General features: G+C 37.4%; 1 protein-coding gene across 1 annotated transcript; it reads left to right on the plus strand.

The window, feature by feature from the left end:
* The first annotated feature begins 6,176 nt into the window (after window positions 1-6,176).
* On the plus strand, window positions 6,177-9,748 carry LOC114309724 (11S globulin seed storage protein 1). Its single transcript, XM_028255510.2, has 4 exons — window positions 6,177-6,477; window positions 7,314-7,564; window positions 8,081-8,512; window positions 9,350-9,748. The coding sequence occupies exons 1-4, from the start codon at window positions 6,177-6,179 to the stop codon at window positions 9,746-9,748; spliced, it is 1,383 nt and encodes a 460-aa protein (XP_028111311.2).
* The last annotated feature ends 16,642 nt before the right edge of the window (window positions 9,749-26,390 follow it).

Here is a 26,390-nt window from a genome sequence, read left to right on the forward strand (position 1 = left end):
AAGTGGGTACTAACATCCATGTTTGGTCCTTAACACGACCTCATCTTGGTTGTAACCAAGGTGACATACATAGTGGATTATTTAAGCCTTTCTTAGCTCCAAATAAAAATAAGCCACTAGTCTCATCCTTGCTCGCTCCCAAGTGCCAAGGGCGATTGCTCGTGTGAGTGAGCCAATCTTGCCTGCTAACATCATCATCTACTAATCATTATGACACAAACCATAATAGTGTCAACATCCCATCATCTCAAAATAAGTGATCGATTTTAAAAAAAATTGACCACAGCTTGCGCAATTCTAGATTCCAAACATAAGCCTTATCAGCACCTCTTGCAATAAGTATATACAATGGAATCCACCATGTGCGCCTCACATGAAGTGATTCAAGATCATAATTCTAGATTCCAAACATAAACCTTATCAGCACCTCTTGCGATAAGTATATACAACGGAATCCACCATGTGCGCCTCACATGCAGTGATTTAAGATCACTACCTCTTGCGCAATAACCTCTCTAAAGGTATTTTGGTGACCAATTCGCATTCATTCTTGATGCGCCCAACTAGCGCATATACGCCCAACTACCGCATTAAATCTTACAAGGAGCAAATTAATATACTACTAGTAAAACATTCTATCCAGAGTCTAATGAGCAAGGTCAATGTCTAAACAACTCAGTTGACCATTTACCAAAGATAACACTTATAATGCCGAATACGCCCACAAAGCGTACTTTAGGTCCCACAAAAAAGAAAAGATCAAGGAATATAGGTCATCTATTTCTCCCAAAGACAATATGAGGATACACTCAATAGCTAAGGCTCTGGCTTTTACCGATAGTTCTCCCAAAGACAATACGAGGATACACTCAATAGCTAAGGTTCTGGCTTTTACCGATAGGTAAGTCAATGGGTTTGTAATTTTGCATCTAGAATCATTCTTGGATATTCCTTATGTAAGTCATCGGAGACAAATCGAGAATTTTCCCAAAACAATCCCTAAGGATCGTACATCCGAGCATATAAATTACATCACCCATGTCCATCATATCTAAAATAGAGGACTGCCTACCCTAGGTGGCGACAACCTTATAATTTCCTGGCTTATAATGACTTAGTAAGGAAAAACTTCTTTTGGACCATTGATCATGCCTCAGTGGTCTTCATCGATCATCGTTGGCCTATCATGGCTTGACGAAATCTAAGAACCACTATTTGGATAACTGTTTTAGGTTATAAAAGATTTATTGGAACTAACAACCTTTTGCGCTCCTAACTTTTCACCATAAAAGCAGAAGGTAAATCCCTACGGATCTACTTATCCAATTCTCTAACGAGAAAGTTGGGTCGCAATGTCCACAAATCAATGTTCCGAACTTATGTCAATCATAGTCTAAGTCAAAATAACCTCACTCCCCAGGAGGAAGTCTTCTCATGGTCTACACTTTCCTCAATGGTGCGACTTTTCGGTATCTAGCGAGCCTTATACCTCAACAATGACTATCCAAATTACGCATAACTTTCGAACAGCTTCGCGTCATAATGGAAAGTCAACCAAATTATAGAAATGGTTAATTCTCAAAGACTTTGTCTTAAACTGCGCAACATTAATCCACTTTCTAAAAACAGGGGATTAGAGCCTTTGGCATTATGCTAGGCTCTTTATTATCTTGCGGAGCAATCATGAATGTTTCCCTCTCAATCACCTAGTGATGACGTGAAAAATTTTCACATTCGCTACCACGCAACTAAGAATGTAGAGTATTCTTCTCTAATTGAGTAATCCATTAGTAGGCACATCACTCCCATTGTCCCTAGGATATTGGAAATTTCTTTCCATTCTCAACTAGGCTACATAGAGCGCTATGCTTAGAATTCTCTATCTTATAGAGTTCCAAAAACTCTATTCACGTCACCTTTACTAATAAAACTTTATGTGACTTAGTTACACTACCACAAAGCTGCTTACCTATATGCACATTTACCGAAGGGTTTACATGACCGCATACAATAATGCGCCACACGACCTTTTGTGCTTACAAGACAGCATACAATAATGCGCTATAGAACCCTAGGTCTTAACATCATAATCTTATGAGAAGTAAAATAAAGATAAGCTGCTTAACGGTTACAGATCGCTCATAGATGGCTCTCCGCTAACCCATTACTCAAATGGAGTGTAAAATCTGATATAGAGGGCACTTAGTTAGGGATATAGGCAACAAACTAGTGCAATTCCCAATTGGGAAACATTTTGCGTCATTATCCACGTAACATTAATAATATTTAATTCCTTATCTCTACTACACCATTGTGTTGTTGAGTACTAGGAATAATTAATTTTCTAAGCATCCATCTCTCTTCACAGAGTTTTCTAAAATAACTCAAATAGATACTCGCCACCTTGGTCAAAACTAAAAGCACGAAAGCTATTATTTAATTGATCTCAACCTCATATGTGCAATGTCAAAAATCATCTCAAAACTTTTGACTTATGGGAGATCAAATAGTCTTGACTCAGATGCGTATCGTAATCTATAAATGTGTCGAGATTGAAGCTTAGCTATCATACCCTTACACATATCTAGTCATAAATATAATAGTAGACTAAATGCGCCACAACAAATGACCTTCTACGGCTTTCCTACTTACTTGTGCACACCCATTGCAAACAAAGTTACACATTCACATGAGAGCAGGATGTCATAAGCGAGTGGGCCCGAGAAGGCCTACTCAAACCATCGTGTCATCATCTCATTAATGTGATTAAGTATAATAAGCCATTGGTTCATGACCAATGTCATAAACTAATTCCAATCATCTTAATGTCTGAGTTCTCGAAGACAAGTTTTAAAGGTTTAGGCGCAACTAGGTAATGACTCACGACTAATTCATATTCACTAGATCATAAAAGGATGTCATGATATCAAGTGCGCCTAAGTCGCAAATTTAACTAGTAAGTGCTAATCCCCTGCACCTTCAAGTCAATTTTATTCTCCATACACTTTACTGCATCTGGTTGAAAGATGACGATACTCCTCTTACCATATCTATTTCTCGCTTCATGGTTACTTGCAATTAATTCTACTATCCACAAGAAGGAGAGAATAAGCTATTAACTATGACAGCTCCTGAAGTAACTTAAGCGCGAATTAGGCTAAAGAGTCGAATTCAACACAATGCTCTCACGAGCCATGCGTCAAATTCTTAGAGTCATAACAACCATGTCGGCCTTGACCTTTTCATTATTATGCTGCAACGTTCACGCTTAGTGGTAAACGTTATTCAAAAACGTTAGCCTAGCTAAGGAATCATACAAAGAAGCCTCTCCTTATGTCTCACACTCAAGTGTGGAAACAGTAAGTGTCCAGACTTAGACAAGTTGGCAATGTTAATAGATTTTGCAGCCACTAAGTGCTAATCTTTTCACTTAGTGTTAATAGATTTTGCAGCTTCTAAGCGCTAATCTTTTCACATAGTGTTAATAGATTTTACAACTTCTAAGCGCTAATCTTTTAACTTCACGTGATATTTCAACGCACACTATTATAGTGCATGAAATTTTGCTCCATCCACCCTCAATAATTGGGTAGAGAGCAAAACACTGCTCATACTGTCTACTCGTCTTACACTTAATGACTAATTTATTAAGCTCGCATTTCTTGGATGACGTAACTCTTGAATGTTACTTCATCCAATGATGTAACATTATTTACAAGTTAAATTACAAAGTCAATCCATGCAGCTCAATAGTCAAGATCATATACAGATCTATTGAGGGCTTACTAATTTTATAAATCCAAAACTCGCCAACCAAAACTACGTAGCGTGCCGCTAACCATGGCGCACACATTAGTTTTTATTATGCCAAACAAGGCAACAAAACCACGGCGACTTTGAGTCATGTTTCCTTACTTTGGCTCAATTAAGGCTTGACCTAAAGTCTCCAAGACTTTTGCTCATCTAAAGAATGAGATTACATTGTTTACATTTGAACATCTTTACTAAGTCTAGGTCAACCAATTAACTTCCATAAGCTAAGTCAATTTAGAGAAAAATTCGCATTGGGATTAATTTGATTAGCATAATATAATTTTGCCACAAAAATCTAAATTAAATAGTGACAATATTACACAAGTCGCAAGATCGAAAATCTGCTATGCTCGTAATCATCTTTTGCGCCACATGTGACAATTATTCAAAATTTAATTTAATTTATGCGCAAAATATTGATTTTCGGGAGTTAATCTACAAAGATTTCTCTCAACTGAATAACCTCCCACTGACTATGGCATGTCTAAAAGCATGATAAAATTTTTTAATTTCATACAATAGCATCATAATGTAGATTCACAACCAACTCATGCTATGTCACAATTAATAATGGAATTTAAACAAATGACAATTAATCATGCTATTCTAATTACAACATATTAGAAACTCTAGGAAAAAAATAACAATATACTGTATTTAATATTTAAATTATTCCATAACAGAAAGTATATCACTTCTGAAAATTTCTAGAATTTTCTGGTATTTTCTGGAATTTTAAATAACTAATAAACACACATAAAATTAGAAATAAATATTCCAGAATCTGGTAAAATGAAATAACCATACCAGTAAATAGTAAACTACAACAATAGTCTACCATGAAAAATTCAGCCCTAGAAACTTAATCATGCAACACCAAATGCATTTTAAAGCAGAAATAATGAATTATTATTTGAGAAAAAATATTTTTTATTTTCATAAAATTTTGAAACTTTTACAGAATATAGAAAATTTAATTCTGAGTCTAATGGTCCCAACCACGCTTAAAACAAAGCTATAACAAATTAATTATGACCATTTAATGCGATTCAGAATTAAAAACAAAACAAACAGAGCCTTAACTTCAGTAGCCAAGCCGGCAGAGAAAAACGGCGCGGCTCAGCGCGCGGCTCATCTGCTGCTCAGCGCGAGGCCCAGCAGGCAGCTCAGAAGCCAGCTTAGAAAGCGGCTCAGCGCGCAGCTCAGAGAACGGCCCAGTAAGTTGCTCAGCGCACGGTGCGCGTGCGTGGAGCGGGCGGCGCGCGAGTGGACAGCGCGGCTGACGCGCGTGAAACCGCGTGGCAGCGCGTGCCCGCCGTTGACGGCGTCATCTGGCACCTGAGGCACACGCGCCGCCTTCTGGGGTGTTTTCTGATTCGATTTCGGTACTCCCAAACTCTATTTTTCACAATAAAAACATTTATGGCATCAAAAATCACATTTAATAAACATAAAAATGAGGTGTACTACACTCTCAATCTAATGAGAGTTGAAATTTTCCTCCTTTATAACATTCATGTATATAATGTGTACATATATATATATATATATATATAATATACACATGATTAGAGAAAACACGAAAATGCTCATTCACGCTCTGATACCAATGTAAATCAAAGCATAAACGTAGCGGATGAAAAATTATGGTCATACCTTTTTCTGTAGAATCTGAATTGAAGGATCTCGTAGGTAAATCATGTGCTTCCTGAATCTGATCAATCAACACAGTAATAGAGTGATATTACAGAGTGAATATCACCCACACAAGTCACAGTGCAAAATGGTTCTTGATCGTTGTATTTTAGGAGAGAGTCAGTATATAGGAAAAACATACGACATATATTGTTTTTCTCTTAATCACCCATATCCCATATTATATCAGATATGTTGGATAATATCTCATCTATCCATATCAGTTGATATGATAGATGTGGATATCCTGAGTGGTTATCCAAATAAGTTTCGAATTTAAATTTAAATTCAAACTTACATGAATAAGGTTCAAAAGGTTCAAAAGATCATGCCACATAGGCGCCCAATTTCTAACAATTCGGTTTTCATCACTGATGATGAACCTAACACTCCCAAGAATACCCACTCAATGATCTCAGATACAAACAAGACTTGTTGAACAGATTCACTGAAAGATGAGGCCACCTGCCCAGACTAAACGCCATAGGTGTAAGGTAATTAGAGTTGAGTAGCCATGCAAAGTGAAAGCTGGCTCAAAAGGCACCGCAAACCACTTCATATGTGGCAACCTCAAACCTTCCCTACCCTCCTATAAATATCCAAAATGTCTCCACTTTCCACTTCACCTCAAAAACTAACACACTCTTTGTCACTCCATTACCATAGCCATGGCTAAACCTTCCTTGCTCTCAGTTTGTCTCTGTTTACTTGTTCTGTTCCATTGCTGTGTTGCTGGTAATTGTAAGAAAGAAAGCCAGCAGCAGCAAGGGGGGTGCCAGATCGAGAGACTGAACGCTCGAGAACCCCAACGCCGCATCGAAGCGGAAGCTGGGTACACTGAGTTTTGGGACTCGGATGATGACCAATTCCAGTGTGCTGGTGTTGCTGCTTGTCGCAATGTTATCAACCCACAAGGCCTTCTCTTGCCTTCTTACACCAGTGCTCCTGCACTCCTCTACGTTCTCCAAGGTGCCAGCATGTCATGTTTACTTTGCTTTGCACCTATTCTAGTCTTTACACAAATTACACTAATATTTTAGTCATTATATCATTTTTGTTGTTACAATTTTAATTTTATTTAATTTTCACTTGAATTTATGATTTTTGTCTCGATTCAATTAATTACATCTGTTAGCATTTTTTTTAATGATACATGCACACGTGATTAACATCTCTCATATTTTTTGAGATAAAATTATAAATTTGTTTAACTTAGTGAGTTAATTTTAATTAATTTAGCAATTATTTTTTTTTATCAAAAATCCCAATTGGCATTGTTAATTGAATTAAATTGATACAAAAATTTAAAATTAAAGATTAAAATTAATCAAGTTGAAAGGTATAGAAACCAAATTCGTACTAAAAATCAAAATACAGTAATTTTTTTTGTGAATAAAAATCATAGAATGAGACATAAATAAGACACACAATATGATTCATAGAATAGTACATAAATAAGACACAAAATATGAGGACCCAACCTTTGTCTTTTATTTGCATTTTACTTCTTGACTTTTATGCATTTGGATTTTTATTTTTTATTTTCTATACTTATTTTTAGATATGTTATTATCAAGTTCACATTTTAAATTTATATTGTAAGCCATTAACCAATCATTTTCTTGATATGAATTTAAAAAATAAAATATAAGTTTACTTTTTAAACTTATTTTTTAAACTATTAATCAATTATTTTCTTGACATATGATATCACTAAATTGAATTTAAAAAGGAAATTTAAAAAGAGAGTCCAATTTTGGGATAATAGCAAGACTCTTTAACAATAATACTATGGTTATGTACAGGTAAGGGGTTTCAGGGGATCATGATTCCTGGTTGTCCTGAAACCTTCCAATCATCCCAACAATCTAAAGAAGGACAAAGTCGGAGATTCCAAGACCAACATCAGAAGATCCGAAACTTACGAGAAGGTGACGTCATTGCATTACCTGCCGGAATAGCACACTGGTGTTATAACAATGGCGAGCAGGACCTTGTTCTTCTTATTATAGAAGACACTTCCAACGATCACAACCAGCTCGACAACAACCCCAGGGTAAGAAAAAATAAACACACCAACCAACTTCAAATATCACCTTATTTGATTTTAGAATTTTTTGTTTCCATATTTTTTATTTTTTTTTATTGAATTTTTAAAAATATTTAATTTAATTTTTTTATTTTTAGATACATCTACACTTTTTTTTTTAAAAAAAATCATTAAATACTAAAGATATAAAAAAATATATAAAAATTCAATATATTTTTTTGTATTCTTATATATTTATTATTGATTTTTTATTTTAAAATATTTTTTTACAAACCTATTTTAGATTAAAAAGTAAAAAAAATTACTTAAAATTTTAATTTTTTTTACTAAAAATAAAAAATATAAAAAATAAAGAATCAATTTTCAAAAAATTGAAACCGAGCCTTAAAAATTGAAACCGATTAAACAATAGCTTTGTAGTGGTGATGGTGGTTAAACAAAGGTGATTAAACACAGTTTTTACTAGTAATACTACTTGTGGTGGTGGTGGTTAAACAATTGCCTTGTTACTTGATATTGTAGAAGTTCTTCCTAGCCGGAAACCCACAACAACAACAACAACAACAAAAAAAGCAACAAAATCAAGGCAACGTCTTGGCCGGCATGGATGTGGATACCTTGGCGGAGGTATTTAGGGTGGACAGGGAGACAGCAAGCAGGCTTCAGGGACAAGACGATCGGAGGGGACATATCGTTAGAGCGGAAAGTGATCTTCAGGTGATTAGGCCCCAGAGGACTCGAGAGGAACAAGAACGTGAGGAAAGAGGATATGAGGGTCGTGACAATGGTCTGGAAGAGACCATTTGCTCTGCCACACTTCGACAGAACATTGATGATCCGTCACGTGCCGACTTCTTCAACCCTCGAGCTGGCCGCCTCACTATTCTCAATAGCTTGACTCTCCCTATCCTCAGCTTCCTCCAACTCAGCGCTGAGAGAGGAGTTCTCTACAGGGTATGTAATGACACTCATGATATTAATGATTATAAATCCACTCTGTTTGAGTTATCTAATATTGTGTCAAGTAGATATAATTGGTTTTTTTTTTTTTTTGGCTACATTTGCTAATGTTCCTGCTATATATATACCAAACTTTCATAAATTCTAAACAAGAGACAATTATATCTATTTTAATATAGTGAAACTACACACTCTTAAAATTTTTATTCAAAATTTTACTTTAGAGTGTCAATCTATGTTCTAACCAATTTAATTTCAACCACTCAATTGCATTCGGAATAAAGAATTTTATTATTATTTTTTTAAAGTATAAAAATGTGAGTTTCTTATAAGACCATCTCCAACGGTTTCACCAAACTGGTATCAAATTAAGAATTGAACAAAAAAATCATCAAACTAAGAACAGGATACAAATTTCAGCAAATTAATGTTTGTGACCGTTGGAGGAGAGGAACCGGTCAACCAGCCGGTTGCCCGGCCGGTTGACCAATCGGTCGACCACAAAAATGTTCAAACAGTTCAAATGGGTAGGTTCAAACAATTCAAAAAAAAAAAATTCTGCCTTACCGGTCGACCACTAAAAGGTTCAAACAGTTCAAATAGGTAGGTTCAAACAATTCAAAAAAAAAAAAAAATTGTCTTACCGGTCAACCAGCCAGTTGTTCCTGGAGCAGATTTGATGAAAATTAACCATTGGAGCATTCTGTATCAAATTGAGAAAATGATCATTTTTTTATTCAGATTTGATAAAAAATTAAGTAAACCGTTGGAGATGCTCTAGCTCATTAAAAGTGATGAAGTTGCTGAAAATGAAGTTGAAAATTTGAACAGAATGCTATCATGGCACCACAATACACGTTGAACGCCCACTCTATAATATACGCAACAAGGGGTGAAGCCCATATGCAGATCGTGGACCACCGTGGGCAGTCTGTGTTCAACGAGAGGATCCAGGAGGGGCAGATGGTGGTGGTGCCGCAGAACTTTGTGGTGGTGAAACAAGCCGGAAGAGATGGGTTCGAATGGGTGGCCTTGAAGACCAATGAGCGTGCCATTTTCAGCACTCTGGCGGGTCACACCTCAGCCCTTAGGGCCATTCCTGTGGATGTCCTAGCCAACGCCTACCAGATTTCGAGGGATGAGGCAATGAAATTGAAACGGAGAGGGGATGAGTCGATCATGTTCGAAGCAAGTGCTAGGCCTCGGAGAGAGACGAGGGCTGATGCTTAAGCCTGTATGTATGTATGTATGCGGGGTCAATGTAGTTTTGTTTTTGTGGTTTCTTCTACTACTACTACTACTACTATAGTACTGCTTCTGCTACTACGGTAGAGAATAAGAAAAGCTTTTAGATGAGCTCTGTATTTGCTATGTAAGAGAAGAGTTTCAACTACTATGAATGAATAAAAAAGGAACAGCACGTTACGTATATATATACCTTTGGCATCCAGAGTGTTTGTACTAGCTTTGCTCTTTCATTTTTGGTCTCTAAATCCTAGGCCTTCCAATACTTTTAGCTTAACAAGAGTTACTAAAAAAATTAGAAAAAATTATAATTTATATTAAAAAGTCAAATACTACTTTTTTTTTTTTTTTTTTTCTTTACTTTTTACACATCTTTTTGTAAAAAATTTAAAAGTCATTTCAAACTTACTAATTTTTTACCTTATATTTTAGTCAAAAAATCAAAAATTATTAAAATAGCCTGTTCTCAAATGAGACCTAAAAAACAGTGCATACCCATTTTGGGAACATAGGTTAAAAACTAAAAGTCAGCTTTTAATCCATTTTGGGTCATATCACCTCTCACATAAAACAGTAAAAAATGCCAAAAAATTGATTTTTAACCATCTTTTCAAAACATCTCATACTCACACAAGGCCCCGTTTGTTATCCGCTATCACAGTCCACTCCGGACTGTGATAGATGAACAGTGAACAAAGCTTTCGTTTGTTTTGATTTTGGAACTCCAGATTAGTAATCCAAAGGGACTATGATGGGCCTCGCCAAAGGGTATTAGTAATCCGGAGTGAGAGATGGTATTAGCAACTAGTCCGTTTAGATTGGGTGTTACGGGACGTCTGCCAGGAAGTCCGGCCAGACGTCTGGCGGGTCAACCGGCCGGTCAACCGGTCAAAGCAATTCTTTTTTTTTAATTTTTTTTTTCTTCTTGGGCATTTTTTTTAACACATTAATGTTTAATGTTTTTGTATTTTTTGTTAAGTAAAAATCATAATTTTATTTGTTTTATTATTTTATATAAAAAATAATTTAGCAATCTCCTCACTATCAATCCCCTCACTAACAAAACAAATACAATTTTACTAATCCCCTCACTATGAAAACAAACACAATTTTACTAATCCCCTCACTATCAATCCCTTTACTAATAATTCCTTCATTAGTAATCTCCTCACTATCAATTATCTCCATTCTATTTCTGAAAACAAACGGAAAAAAACACATTATCAATTTTATTGATTAGTATCCTCTCCATTACAAATTCAAAAATATCAAAGGAAAATTTTAAAATTTAAATTATATTACAGAACATCCCGATGATTGTAAATTTTAATAATGTGGGGTAAATGTCGTCAATTATTACCATGGAATATCTTTTTTTATTTTTTTTATTTTTTATTTTTTATACCAAGAGTAGCTTAATATTAAGCAATTAAGTTTATCAAGCCTTAGGCTTGAGTAGTCTCGGATTTTTATGACTCATATATTTAAATTGATGGAACAATTATCATTTTAAATCACATTTTAATGACTACTTTACTTAATGGGACAATTGTCATTTTAAATGAAAAAATATTAAGACGCTAACAATTAATACACAAAAATATACTGAATACTGATACACTCATAAGTCTTGGGTGAGTCTCACAACAAATCGTTATAGGCCCCGTGACAACTTCCGAATGTTTGTGTGTATAAGTATTGATAGCAGATTTAATGGGTATAATTATAAATGTTTAAAAACTATTTTTTTGTTAAATTCATGTGTTATTTATAATGATAATATAGCATTTGCATAAAAGAGATTAACTTCTCAACACCTATGCCAAGAAGGAATTATCAGTGCATTTGGTTTGAGTTTTTTAGATTAAATTTTTTAAAAATTGAGTTTTTTTGTTTTCATGTTTTTTGTTTTTAGTGAATATTTTTAAAATTTTAAAGATTTATTTTTATTTTTTTAGATGCACCTTACTTAGATGTATCTAAAAAGTAAAAAAATTATGAAAAAATATTTTAAAAAATTAATAAATACATAAAAATACAAAAAATATACCGAATTTTTGTTTTATTTTTTATATTTTTGGTATTTTGTGAATTTTAAAAAGGTTTTTTTTCACAAATTTTTTATTTTTTAAATATATTTATATTAGGTATGTCTAAAAATTAAAAAAATTACTTAAAATATTAAAAAAATTCAATAAAAATAAAAAATATGAAAAATAAAAAAGTAAAACTTTCTAAAAAATATTTTTAAAAAATTATAACCAAGCAAAGTGTGCTTTCTAATAATTTTCTACATTCTGGGAGACAAGACACATTCAAGAAAAGACTTCAGTCAATTAGCTAGCTAGTATTAATTGCGAACAGAAGAAGCCAATTGAAATGTTATGTTTGGGCAATTTTGTAGTTGTTGGTGGCCTTATAAATATGTAGTGTTGCGACAATGTTAATATTTTTATACAACAAATTCAGAGTTCGGATCCTCTCCAACCTTTCCCTCCAGCTCTTCTTCTGGTCGACGAACAAGATTTGGCCACGTCAGCCATGACAAAACCTACTGTTAAGATTAACTATAAAAAATAAAATAAAATTTGAATTCATACCACACACAACATTCTGACACTCTGTCCTGTCCACCACTCACACACACTATATATATATATATATATATATCTCTCTCTTCCAATAAAAAATTAAAAAAACTATTTTAATCTTTTTAATTTTATTTTCATAATATATATAATTTTTAATATAAAATTTTAATTTTATAAAATTAATATCATTAAAAATATACCTTTAAAATGAGACTAATATTAAGGGGTAGTTTGAAATGTTCTAAATAACTATATTTTTTGACTTTTTATAAAACGATGTGTAAAAAAGTAGAGATGAAATGTTGATTGATATGACTCAAAAATGATAAAAAGATAAACTTATTTAGAGGAGGACAAATAAGGCTTAAATATATTTAATAAAAAATTAAAATAAATAAAAAGTAATTACTATATTTAGTACGTTTTGAAATTATTATTTTTTAAATATAAAAATTAATTTGATGAAATAAACACAAAAAAATTATAAATTTTTGAAATTCTTAAAAACAATCTTCATTAAAAAGAAAATCATTTGAAAATAATTTTTTAAAAGAAATAAAAAACACACAAATCCAATCTTTGCATTTATAAAAAAACACACACACACACAAATTTAATTTGTGCATAGGTACAAATCAAATATAGCATGTTTTTTATTTTCATATGATTTTTTTTTTAAATGAAGTCTGTTTTTGAGAATTTTAAAAATATATGATTTTTGTGTGTTTATTTCATCAAATTAATTTTTATATTTAAAAAATAATAATTTCAAAACATAACTAAACATAGTAATTTCTTTTTATTTATTTTAATTTTTTTATTAAATATATTTAATAATAGTTTCATTTAAATGATATTAATTTTATAAAATATTATGAAAATAAAATTAAAAAGATTAAAATAGTTTTTTTAATTTTTTATTAGAAGAGAGAGAGAGAGAGAGATAGATAGATAGAGAGTGTGCGTGAGTGGTGGACAGGACAGAGAGTGTCAGAGTGTGGAATGAATTCAATTTTTTTAATAGTTAATCTCAATTGTAGATTTTGTCGTGGCCGAATTTTATCCGTCGACCGAAGGAAGAGCTAGAGGGAAAAGCGGGGAGGATCCGGACTCACAAATTCATGCATACTTATGTAATAGTGATTTTTTATTTTATTTTATATATGTTCAATTATAACTATGCAATGAAGATACATCACTATTTAATATAGTAGTTATTTGATATGTGTTAAAATAATATATACTATTGTATAACATTATCTTATTTAGGTCACAATCATTTTAAGTCACATCATCTATCTATCACATCACTTCAAACTTAACTCATATTTCACGTTTTTTTTTTTTTTAAATAAAAAGTTAAAAAGTATACTACTTTGACTAGGGGTGTGCGCGGTGCGGGTCGGTGCGGTTTGAGAGAAAAATAGAAACCGTATGGCGGGTGGCGGATTGATAAAAGTGTCACTAGAATTTGCCATTTTCCTTATCAAAAATCGGCGGTTCGGTTGGCAAATAATGACGGATTTGCCTTGGCGGTTCAGGCGGATTGGCGGTTTATAAAAAATATAATTCAAATTACAAAACTTAAATCAAAGAGTAAAAAAAAGACGAGAGATATCGTGATGTTAAGCATCTTGCGAAATTTTCTTCTGATGCAGCAAATGTAGCAACAACATGATAATATCAACGACTATGCCATCAGTTCATTACAAGCATCTATGGAAGCCACAATAATCAAATACAATACATAAAATTTCCCTCGAGCAGTAATGCAAAACTATATTCTAAGGTATAGAACAACAAGCAAACTTAAGTAAAAAAGAATTTTTAGAATCCTATAAAACATGATTTAATAGCGGTACGGGTCGGTGTGGTTTGGAAGGAAAATAGAAACCGGCGGATTGATAAAAGTGTCATTAGAATTTGCCATTTTTCTTACAAAAAATCGGTAGTTCGATTAACAAATAATAACAAATTTACCTTGGTGGTGCGATTCGGTGCGATTTTGACGGTTTCGGCGGTTTCGGCGGTATTATGCAACCCCTAACTTTGACACTTCTCAAACAACCCCTTAATATACAAAATTTATTGCTTTACCTAGGGTATTCTAGTTGAAACTTATTTTTGTGCGCTCAAACTTCTTAATTTTAATTTTTTTAAAAAATGAGAATTTACCATTTATAAACTTCTTAATTTACCATTAGAATTTTTCTTTAAAAATTAAAAATTAATTTGATTAAGAAATAAAAAATAAAAAATAATTATCATTTTTATATAATTTTTATCTTTCGAGTGGTTAGAAATAATTTTTTACAAATTAAATTGAAACAGCCATACGTATGTATATAACCTGCCCAAAAGTTAAAATGATAATTATTTCTAACCTTTAAATGATAATTATTTTTTATTTCTCAACCAAATTAATTTTTAATTTTTTAAAAAAAATTATAAAAATCAAACCATACATAGGTGGTGTTTGGTGTAGCTGTTAAAACAGATTATAGATTATAGCTTAACAGATTATAGATTATGACTTTAATCAGAAGCGGTTAATCTGTTTGGTATAGCTGTTGGATTATAGATTTAAGTTGCTGAGTAGTGTTTGTTAAATAAGCTGTGAAGTAGTTTTTTCAATTATTTTTTATTTTTTATTATTCACTATTTGTCTACATTTTTCATAAATAATAATAATAATATTTAATAGTCCATTTGAGTCTTTTTCTATTTTTAAAAAAATAAAAAATAAAAAAATCTAAGAGTATAACCGTGAATTAACATGTCCACAGCAGAAGCTGATAATCAGAAGCAAGGGGTGAGCAGCTTCTCAGAATCAGCTTTTTTGACTTAAAATAAGTTGTTAGAATCAGAAGCTGTTTGAAATAAGTTTAACCAAACAGTCCAAAATAACTTTTTAAAAGCCAGAAGCCATAAGTTGGCTTAAAAAAGCTGCACCAAACACCCCCATAGCCTAAGATTCTTTTGATAAGTCATTTCTTACGTTGATAACTTATTTAATTATTTGTTAATTTTACGACATTTTTACCATCAAGTCTGTTTGGTAACCATTTCGTTTTCAGTTTTCAATTTATATTTACAAAAATTTAAAAAACTGTCATAAAAACTTGTTTGATAATTTTTTTGGTTTATAAATGGTTGTCTCAGTTTGTAAATTTGAGAAAAAAATATAAATTCAAAAAATGAGCTTACGTTAGTTTTTAAACAAAAATTTAAAAATTTTACTAACAAATTTTTTTTTCAAATAATTTTTTTTCATTGAATTTTTTTTTCGACTAATACTAACCAAGGGGGCAATTGGTAATACTACTTTAAACCTAAGGGAGGGGATTGCAATTTCTAAAATGTGAGGGGTGTCAATGTAATTTACTCAATGATGGCAAAATTGGTATTTAAACAAATTAAATTGCTGAAGAGGGAATCTATAATAAAACTTTAAATCTCAAGGGGAGATGTAATTTTCAAAAGCTAAAAAAAAAACTGTAATAAACATAAATCTCAAAAAATGTCAATCTAATTTACCCTTTTTTACACTCTGGGAGACAAGACTTTGCACATTCAAGAAAAGACTTCAGTCAAGTAGCTAGCTAGTATTAATTGGGAACAGAAGAAGCCAATTGATATGTTATGTTTGGGCAATTTTGTTGTTGTTGGTGGCCTTATAAATGTACTGTTGGGACAATGTTAATATTTTTATACAACAAATTCATACGTACTTATGTAATAGTGATTTTTATTTTATTTTATATATGTTCAATTATAAATTATGCAATGAAGACAAATCACTTGTATTCAATTTAGTAGTTGTTTGATATGTGCTAAAATAATACATATTATTTTAGCACATTATTCTATTTAGATCACAATTATTTTAAGTCTGTGGTGTTTTGAAAAGTTAGTGAAAAGTTGGCTTTTGGCTTTTTTAACCAAAAAAATTAATTTTTTGGGTAGTGACTTGGGTAAAAAAGTTAACTTTTTTGACTGGAAAAGGCTGACTTTTTACTAACTTGCCAAAGCAAGCCACCACTTCAAACTTAACTCATATATCACGTTTTTTTTTTTTTTTTTATAAAAAGTTAAAAAGTATATTAATTTGGCCCTTCCCAAACAATCCCTTAATATACAAAATTTATTGCTTTACCTAGGGTTTTCTAGTTGAAACTTTATTTTTGTGTGGTCAAACTTCTTAATTTTAATTTAAAAAAAAAATGAGAATTTACCATTTTAAGGAGTTTGTCTTAGAGGTGGTGATGGATTTGATGGCCCACCCAAATCGTCTAACGTAATACATTATTCTTAGGTCTGGGAAAAAAAAAATTAGCTCAGGATAAATTGAGATTTTGAATCAATTTAATTTTTCAATTTAACTTGAGACAAGTTAAGCTTAGCCTAACTTCACTTGTCAATTTATAAAATGTTAATATTAATATTTACATTGTTATTTACAAACTAAGTTAAGAAAATAATAAAAGACAAAAGAAAAGTACGTATTCTATTTATTTATAGGGTTAAAATTAAAATGTATGTTTAAAGATTTTATTTATTTTAAATTGAATTTTGTTAATGTTTGAAGTTCAAATAATTATTAAAAGATTTAAATAATTTAATATTCATTCAACACAAAAAAAAAAAAGAAAAAAAAAGATAGCCATGGTGAAGGCTGATGATAACTGTTTACTGGTAAAGAAAGACGCTTTACCTCTTTCATTCTTCCTCCTCATTCTTTTCTTATTGGTTTAAAAGGGTGGTGGTCATAGTAATGTAATAGAGATGAACATTTTTTTCTCCAAAAAATGGTCAAAGAAATGTTACTGGAAGTTGAAGATAGTTTTTGACGGTTAGAGATGGCTGTCAAAAATAATCATTAAAGGTGATTATTGATCGTCAAAAATTATAATTAAAAAAAATAATCAATAATGAAAAGTAATTATTGATCGTCAAAAATTATAATTAAAAAAAATAATCAATAATGAAAAGTAATAATCAAAAATTATAATTGAGAGGGTAATTTTTGGGAAAATTGGGCCGAGCTTCGAGTTGGGTTTTGAGGCCCAAAGCGCAGAGGACTAGGAAAAAAGGCCGTACTGAATACTCCGGCCTAGAGGACAAGGTTACTCCGGCCTTGGGGAGACAAAGTTATTTCGGCCCAAGGAGGTGAGTTTATTCCGGCTCAAGAAGAGATAGTTGCTTCGGCCCAAGGAAGAGTAATTCTACTCCGGTCCAGAGTCAACTCGGAGTAGGGTCTTAGAGTTAGTCCGGTCGCAGTATGCTCTGGGAAGACCGGCTTCGGAGTTAGTCCGGTCATGACATACTCTGGCTAGGTCAGTCAGAATTTGCTACTTGGAAGTTTGATCTAAACGCACCAAGGTTGAACAAGGGCAGCCGAAGTAATGAGTTAGTAGAGAAGACCGAGCTAAGGATAGTTCGGCCTTCTATATGGCTCAGCATAGCCAGTGTTATTTCGGTCATGTGGTAGTTCGGCCATGGAGAAAATCATCCCACTTGGTTTAAGCAGTGGGGGAGGGTGTAAAAGGATAAGCATTATCCTTGGGAGTATGAATCCTAGGAGGACTCTGCATGGAGAAATACAAGTCCTACTAGGATTGTGCCGCGGGAAACGTATAAAAGCTCACAAGCATCACCTTGGAGGAGGTAATTGAACACAATTCTTTCTGAGAGCATAAGACTTTGTCTATTTGTCAAGCTTACTGACTTAGGCATCGGAGAGGTTTCCGGCACACACCCGCCGGCTAGCTCACGTTTGTGTTTTCAGGTGACAAAGCGACGTCGTACGGAGGAGCGTGGACTTGGTCAACAGGATTATACGAGGAGAATTATTTCCTCCCCGTACAATTGGCGCCGTCTGTGGGAATAACAGACAAGAACAAACACCTCTTGACTAAGCTTCTCCTTTTCTCATTCAATGGCACACATTGAAGACTTGCCGCAGTCGGCCGTCGACGGACTAACTCCAGAAGGGGGCGCAAGGCGTGAGGGATTACCTGCTGTCCCTCCCATGGCGGACTTGGAGCCCCAACAACATAATTCCAGGAGGAGCGGCAGGGGAAGGCGGAATGGCAGCCCTCGTCACTCTCAAAGTCCCGACAGGCAAAGGAGGAGGATTGATCCTCAAGCCTTGGAAGATCGCGTAAAGGAACAGGATGAACTGATTCGGAGGATGGCGGCGGACATGGAGGCCTTGAAACGCCAGATGAAGACCAAAGATGTGGCGACAGGAGAGGGGCGTAAGCACAAGACGCCCCCTCGCCACTCAGAGAGTCATAGTAGGAATACTACACCCTCCCAAGGAGAGAGCAGAAGCCTCAGGACAGGCGACACTCACTCTTTATCTTCAAGGACTCGTCACTCCAGGTCTGAGAGGACGAGATCCGAAAGATCATACACTGAAGGAAGCACGTATCGGCCTTCACATTCACACCAAACCAGATCCAGACAAACCGAACTACCCAGGTCATCCGACTTACGAACCGTGCTAGAAGAAAAAGCACGATGCAAGGAAGATGCCAGGGCAAGGGATCCACACCGAGTTTCGGCCTTACACCGGTTGGCTCCTCGGACGCACGGAAGCGTCGAGGTTGGAATGCCAATACCGCGACCGGCCTACGAACCAACGGACAAGGCATTGGCAAGACTACAGACCTCGCCGTTTGTCCCAGCGATCGAAAACGCACCCCTACCATCAGGCTTCCTTCAGCCGAAGTTCAATACATATGAAGGGAAGACGGATCCGTATTCTCACCTGAGCCACTTTCGCCAAGTCATGGCTGTGTACAGGCGAAACGAGGCCCTAATGTGCATACTCTTCCCATCAAGTCTGGGCGACTTAGGCTTAACTTGGTTCGAAAAGCTCCCAGAGGGCAGCATAGCCTCCTGGGCCCAATTGGCAGAAGCGTTCGTAACAAGGTTTCGGACAAATACCAAGACACCGGTGGAGATAGACCAGTTACTCTCCATCGACATGGGTGAAAAAGAGACCCTCAGATCTTACAACAGTCGCTACTGGGAGACATTCAACCAGATTGGAGACTGCCCCACCAATCTAGCCATTGCGCAATATAAAAGAGGCCTACCAGTAGGAAACCGATTAAGGGACTCGATCACCATGACGCCACCCCTCACCATGGAGGCCCTGATGGAAAGAGTGCATCAGCACATCAGGGTAGAAGAGGATGGCGCGCGTGCTAAAGCAAGATCAAGCACGACCGCAGCACCGGAAAAGAAAACCCCTGCCAAGGTCAACACGGTTGACCGAAGTAATAAGAACGGACGTGGCAGACGAGATAACGGAGAAGACCCAGACAAAAGATGGTTGAGAATCCGCACTGCCATAACAACGGTGTTCAAAAAACTAATATATCGGATTCTGAGCGAAATCAAAGACAAGCCTTTTGTCAAGTGGCCAGCCAAGCTTGGGGAAGCTCAGAAGAATTACGACGACAGATCACGGTGCACCTTCCACAAAGAAAAGGGGCACCGAACTGAGAATTGCACGCCACTAAGACAGCACTTAGAAGAATTGGTGGCAGCAGGCCACTTGGACGAATACATTGAAGGAGGAGCGCAACCGGCCCCCCAAGATCATAATGACCAACCCAACAGAATGCTAAACGACGCACCACCACAAGGCATTATCAATGTAATTCATGGAGTTTTTGAACCTGAGCGCGTATGCGAGCTTAGAGGTTCAATCAAGAAGGCTGAACACTTTAGGGAAGTATTAAGTGCCCAACCCGCCATCAAGAAGGGGAGGACAGAGGCAACAAACGTCATGTCCTTTTCGGATAAGGACTTGGAACGAATTTACTGCCCCCATAATGATGCCCTGGTTGTCACTCTCCGAGTCAAGGATTTTGACGTCAAGCGGATTCTGATTGACCAGGGTAGTTCATGTGAGATCATGTATTACGACACATTCAAACAACTAAAGCTGCAAGACAAAGACTTGGCACCTGCAGTTTCTCCCCTGATTGGATTCAACTCCATGCCAGAGTGGCCTGTCGGCAAAATAATCCTTCCAGTCAGAGCAGGAAGTGTATCAAAACAGGTGGAGTTCTGGGTATTGAAGGTCCCCTCCACCTACAACATCATCCTGGGCAGAACATGGCTGCATGCCATGCGTTCGGTAGCGTCATCATACCATCAGGTAATGCGGTTCCCCAATGACGCCGGTATAATTGAAGAAGTCTATGGCGATCAGATCATGTCAAAACAGTGCTTCGCCACAGCAAATGGAAGCCGAGCTGCCAAAGGATACGTTCATTCGGTGGAAGAACCAGAGAGTAATGAACTATTCGCGGACGTCGGCAAAGAGGCTGATCAGAAAGCGGTGGAAGACTTGGTGGAGGTAAAAATAGATGAGAAGAACCCGGATAAGTTCTTCTTGCTTGGCTCATCATTATCCAGCGCTGAGAGATTAGAGGTCTTGGAATTCTTGACCTCTAATATCGAAGTGTTTGCCTGGACACCCTACGACATGCCAGGCATTGATCCAAACTTCATCAGTCACCAACTCAATGTCCACCCATCCGCCAGACCAGTCATTCAACGCACACGCAGATCGGCACTCCACCACGCCGAAATAGTGGCAGAAGAGGTAGGCAACCTGCTGGAAGCAGGAGCGATAAGGGAAGTGCACTACCCAAGATGGATCTCCAACACCGTCGTAGTGCCAAAAAAGAATGGTAAATGGCGTGTCTGCGTCGACTACAAAACGGTCAACAAGGCGTGCCCAAAAGATAGCTTCCCTCTACCAAGGATAGATCAACTGGTGGACCTAACGGCAGGGCATAACCGTCTCAGCTTCCTGGATGCATACAGAGGCTACCACCAGATCGCCATGCATGAACCAGACCAGGAGGTCACATCCTTCACAACACCAAGGGGGTTATATTGCTACAAGGTCATGCCCTTTGGCCTAAAGAACGCAGGGGCGACATTCCAAAGGATGGTCACCAAGATGTTTGAACCATTGTTAGGCAGAACAATGGAGGCTTACATCGACGACATGGTGGTCAAAAGCAAGGATAAGAATGACCATCTGAAAGATTTGGGCGAGATGTTCCAGATCTTGAAGAAACACAAGTTGCGCCTCAACGCATCCAAATGCGCATTCGGAGTTGGATCTGGCAAATTCTTGGGCTTCCTGGTGACCAACCGAGGTATAGAAGCAGACCCCTCTCAGATCAAAGCAATCCAGGAGTTGGAGAGACCAAACTCAGTCAAAGAAGTGCAGCATCTCACTGGTATGGCGGCTGCGCTAAACCGGTTCATAAGCAGGTCGTTAGACAGACTACGACCATTCTTCCAAGCTTTAAAAGCCAAGTTTGAGTGGGATGAAGAATGCGACCGAGCTCTGGAAAGCTTGAAGGAGTACATGTCTTCCCCACCACTACTTGTAACTCCAGTTCCTGGTGAAGAACTCTTTTTATACCTGGCAGTTTCTCAGCACGCAGTTAGCACAGTGTTGGTTCGTGCAGAAGGAATACAACACCTGCCCATCTTTTATGTAAGCAAGACATTGTTGGGAGCCGAAACAAGGTACTTGCCCTTAGAGAAGCTAGCATTAGCGTTAATGATGGCATCCAGAAAGTTGGCGCATTACTTTCACGCCCACACCATAGTCGTCCTCACAGCCTTTCCATTAAAAGCTCTGTTTGAAAGGGCGGACTTCAGTGGGCGAATTTTAAAATGGGCAGTAGAGTTGGGACAATTCGACATCAAGTTCCAACCCAAGACCGCAATAAAAGCTCAATATTTGGCAGACTTCGTCGCAGAGTTTACTCCTGGAAGTCATCATATCTGCCCAGTCGACCTGACTGACTCAACCAAGCTAGGGACGGAAGTTGACGCCGGAATAGCGCAACCCCTAGTGGAAGGTAGTCCATCGACCGAACTAGGGACGAAAGTTGACGCCGGAATAGCGCAACCCCTAGTAGAAGGTAGTCCATCGACCGAACTAGGGACGAAAGTTGACGCCGGAATAGCGCAACCCCTAGTGGAAGGTAGTCCATCCAGCACAAAGGCAAACCATACTAAGGACAACAAGGAAAAAACGAACAAAGGCTCACCAGCAGTTCAAACAGAGGACGAAGGGCAGACAGCCAATATGGACTTTGAAGAAAACACCCTTCTTGACCTCACGACATCATCTGATCCTTCCACTTGCTGGAAACTATTCGTTGGAGAGATGTGGAAGCTCTTTGTGGATGGAGCATCCAACCGACATGGTGCAGGGCTTGGCGTAGTCCTCATCTCTCCAGACGGCCTGGTTATAGAGCAAGCAATCAACCTTGGCTTCCCAGCATCCAACAACGAAGCAGAGTATGAGGCACTTCTCGCAGGACTCAAGTCGGCACACTTCATGAAAGCAACCGAACTAATGGTGTACAGTGACTCACTACTGGTGGTAAACCAAATTTCTGGCGAATACGAAGCAAAGGATGACAGAATGGCCAAGTACCAAGAGCTAGTCAGAACGGAGATCAAGAAGTTTGATGTGGTAAGGATAGAACAAATTGGCAGGGAGGAAAACAGCCGAGCGGACGAGCTAGCAGGCCTCGCCTCAATGGCAGATACATCAATCCCTCATCCATTACTCGTCGACTTCTTACCAAAACCAAGCATAGAAGACCCCGAAGCAGAAGAAGTGTATTGCACAGAATTAGGGCCCTCTTGGATGGATCCCATCATCCTGTTCCTAAAAGACGGCATCCTACCAGAAGAGAAAAAAGAAGCCAACAGAATAAGGGCGAAATCGCAGCGGTTTTGGCTATCTCCATCTTTGGCATTATATAAAAAGTCGTTATCTGGGCCTTACCTCAAGTGCGTTCATCCCAGCAAAGTAGAAGCATTCCTGTTCGAAATACATGAAGGGGTATGTGGAAGTCATCAAGGGGGAAGGTCGCTCGCTTACAGGGCTATTTCACAAGGATATTGGTGGCCATATATGCAAGCAGACTCAGAGAAATATGTGAAGAAGTGTGAAAAATGCCAGAAATTCGCGCACCAAATACATCAACCAGCAAGAGAACTCCTACCTTTAACTAGCCCATGGCCTTTCGCAATGTGGGGCTTAGACATAGTAGGACCACTTCCAACAGCACCCGGAGGCAGAAAATTCTTTCTCGCAGCGACAGACTACTTCACAAAATGGGTGGAAGCAGAAGCATTGGCATCAATCAAAGAAAAAGATGTGAAGAAGTTCGTTTGGCAAAATATTATCACTCGGTTTGGCATACCAAAAGCACTGATCTCAGACAATGGAACTCAGTTCGACGGCAGAATCTTCAGAAGCTTTTGTGAAGAATACAAGATAGAGTTCTACAATTCCACACCGGCGTATCCTCAAGCAAATGGGCAGGCTGAAGCATCAAATAAAGTCGTCTTGGATGGACTAAAGAAAAGGCTAGAGAAAGCAAAAGGCAAGTGGGCGGATGAACTTCCTCATGTTTTATGGGCTTACCGCACCACACCTCGGCGATCAACTGGAGAAACACCATTTTCCTTAGCCTATGGCATGGAAGCAGTGATCCCACTAGAAGTTGGCCTTCCCACAATTCGAAGCGAAAATTTTGATCCAGACTTAAATGGAGAAGCCATAGCCTTAGAACTCAACCTTGCAGAAGAAAGAAGAGAAAGAGCGTTGGTCCACATCGCCGCATACCAACGAGAGTTAATCAAAAAATACAGCAAAAAGGTTCATCCAAGACAATTCAAAATTGGCGATTGGGTATTGCGCAAAGTAATGGGAAACACCTTGGTCCCAGGAGACGGCAAGTTAGGCCCAAATTGGGAAGGTCCTTATAAGGTGGTTGGGTTAGCCGGCAAAGGGGCATACCACCTAGAAGACAAGGATGGCAAGGCAATCCCTAGGCCATGGAATACGGCCAATCTCAAGATATTTTACTTTTAGCTTTTCTCTTTCAAACATTATGTAATTTTCTCTTCCTTCAATAAAATGAGATTCTTTTTAGCACAGATTACTCTTTGTAAAAGTTAGCTTCCAAGACCTAAGTATATTACAAGCATTCCATCCTAAGTTAGCCGGAAAAACAAACTTAGAGGTTGGCTGGATTAAACCAACACCCTTCCTAAGCCCAGGATAAGGATCCAGGCTGCAGGACATTTGGTCAGAATAACCAAATACTAGAAGTTAGCTGGAAAAACTAACTTCAATAGTTGGCTGGAATAAACCAACACTTGTTACTCTTCAGCCGAAGTAAGTGTAAGGCTGAAGAGTAGTTGGCTGGAATAAACCAACTGTTGTTACTCTTCAGCCGAAGTAAGTTCAAGGCTGAAGAGTGGTTGGCTGGAATAAACCAACACTTGTTACTCTTCAGCCGAAGTAAGTTCGAGGCTGAAGAGTGGTTGGCTGGAATAAACCAACACTTGTTACTCTTCAGCCGAAGTAAGTGTGAGGTTGAAGAGTGGTTGGCTGGAATAAACCAACTCTTGTTACTCTTCAGCCGAAGTAAGTGTGAGGCTGAAGAGTGGTTGGCTGGAATAAACCAACACTTTGTACTCCTTAGCCGAAGTAAGTGTATGACTAAGGAGTGGTTGGCTGGAAAAAACCAACTCTTGTTACTCTTCAGCCAAAGTAAGTGTGAGGCTGAAGAGTGGTTGGCTGGATTAAACCAACACTTAGTACTCCTCAGCCGAAGTAATTATATCGGCTAAAGAGTGGTTGGCTGGTAAGTATAGTTTAACCAACCAAAAACCGAAATAACACTTGGAATAATAGAAGACATTACAAATGCAAGCATACACACAATAACCGGAATAAGATAAGTAAAATTTTCATTGCAAGAGAAGTCATTACAAAGGGGCTTAGTTCGGTTACAAAAAAAAAAAAAAAAAAAAAAAAAAAAGGAATACAAAGTCAAGCGAAAAGATCTTCAATCTCGGCATCAAAGGCAGCATCAGTGACAACTGGAAGACCGGTCTCTGGTGGCAGCACTCCTTCAGTCACAATAGTGGCATCGACCGGAGCCACAGTTTCATTTGGCTGTTCAATAGTCAGATCTTCCACTCTGGACTCCGGCCGATCTATCTGATCCACGTTTTCAACCGGAGTACCCTCAGAAGCAGAATCTTCGTCAGTATCTGAACCTTCAAGGAATTGCTGCTGCATGGCATCCGCATACCCCGCAAGGGACTTCGGTATAAAGTACTCTGGAGGGTTGAAGACCTCGGTCTGTTGATCATGACCGAGCTTCTCCACAGCCGCCCTCCAGCCGCACTTGAAGAAAAGCTCCTTGGCGGCATCGCATTGCTTGACGTAGGCCTCCTCTGCCTCCTTGAAACCTCGCTTGTACCCCCCCTTGTCGACCGCCTCCATATTCTTTTTCAGTTCGCTTATTTCGGCGTCCTTTCTCCTCTCAAGCTTCAACAACTCCCGCAAATACTTGTCCTTCATAACGATGGCAGCTTTCTGCTTCTCCGCTTCCGCCGAATTAACTAGATCGGCAAGACGGCCGTTCTCCGCTTCTAGCTCGGCCATTCTCTTTTCGGCTTGTAGTAGTTCGGCCGACTTTGCTTCGGCTTCTGCCATTGCCTGCCTTGTGGTTTTTCGGAGTTCTTGGACTTTCCTATAAGTGACATTGTTCTTTTGCAAGGCCTGGCAAAACAAAAATCTCATCTCAGCCGAAGTTAAAGTTGGAAAAATTTAGACAGGAAAAAACAGACAGAGCTACTTACCAAGATCATGGACTTGGAAGCAGACCGAATTGATTTCATTTCGGTGTTCAGCTGCTTCAAGTGGTGCTCCATGTCCTTGGGGAGGCACACACTTTTGGCCAGGTTAAAGGCCAGTTGGTGGTCTTTTTCAGCCACGACCGAATCAGTGGCTTTGATGTTTCGGTCATTGAAGATCAAAGGCGGAGCCCACTTCGGAGATCGAGCTCGGTCAGTTTGCTCTGGTTGAGAGGCAGGATGAGGACTTTGGGGGACGGATTCGACTTCATCAACAAGTTGCTGTTCGGCTGACGTAGATCGGGCGCGTT

This window comes from Camellia sinensis, chromosome 12 (genome assembly GCF_055761805.1).
Source record: "Camellia sinensis isolate YWXY chromosome 12, ASM5576180v1, whole genome shotgun sequence".
NCBI classification, from domain to species: Eukaryota; Viridiplantae; Streptophyta; class Magnoliopsida; order Ericales; family Theaceae; genus Camellia; species Camellia sinensis.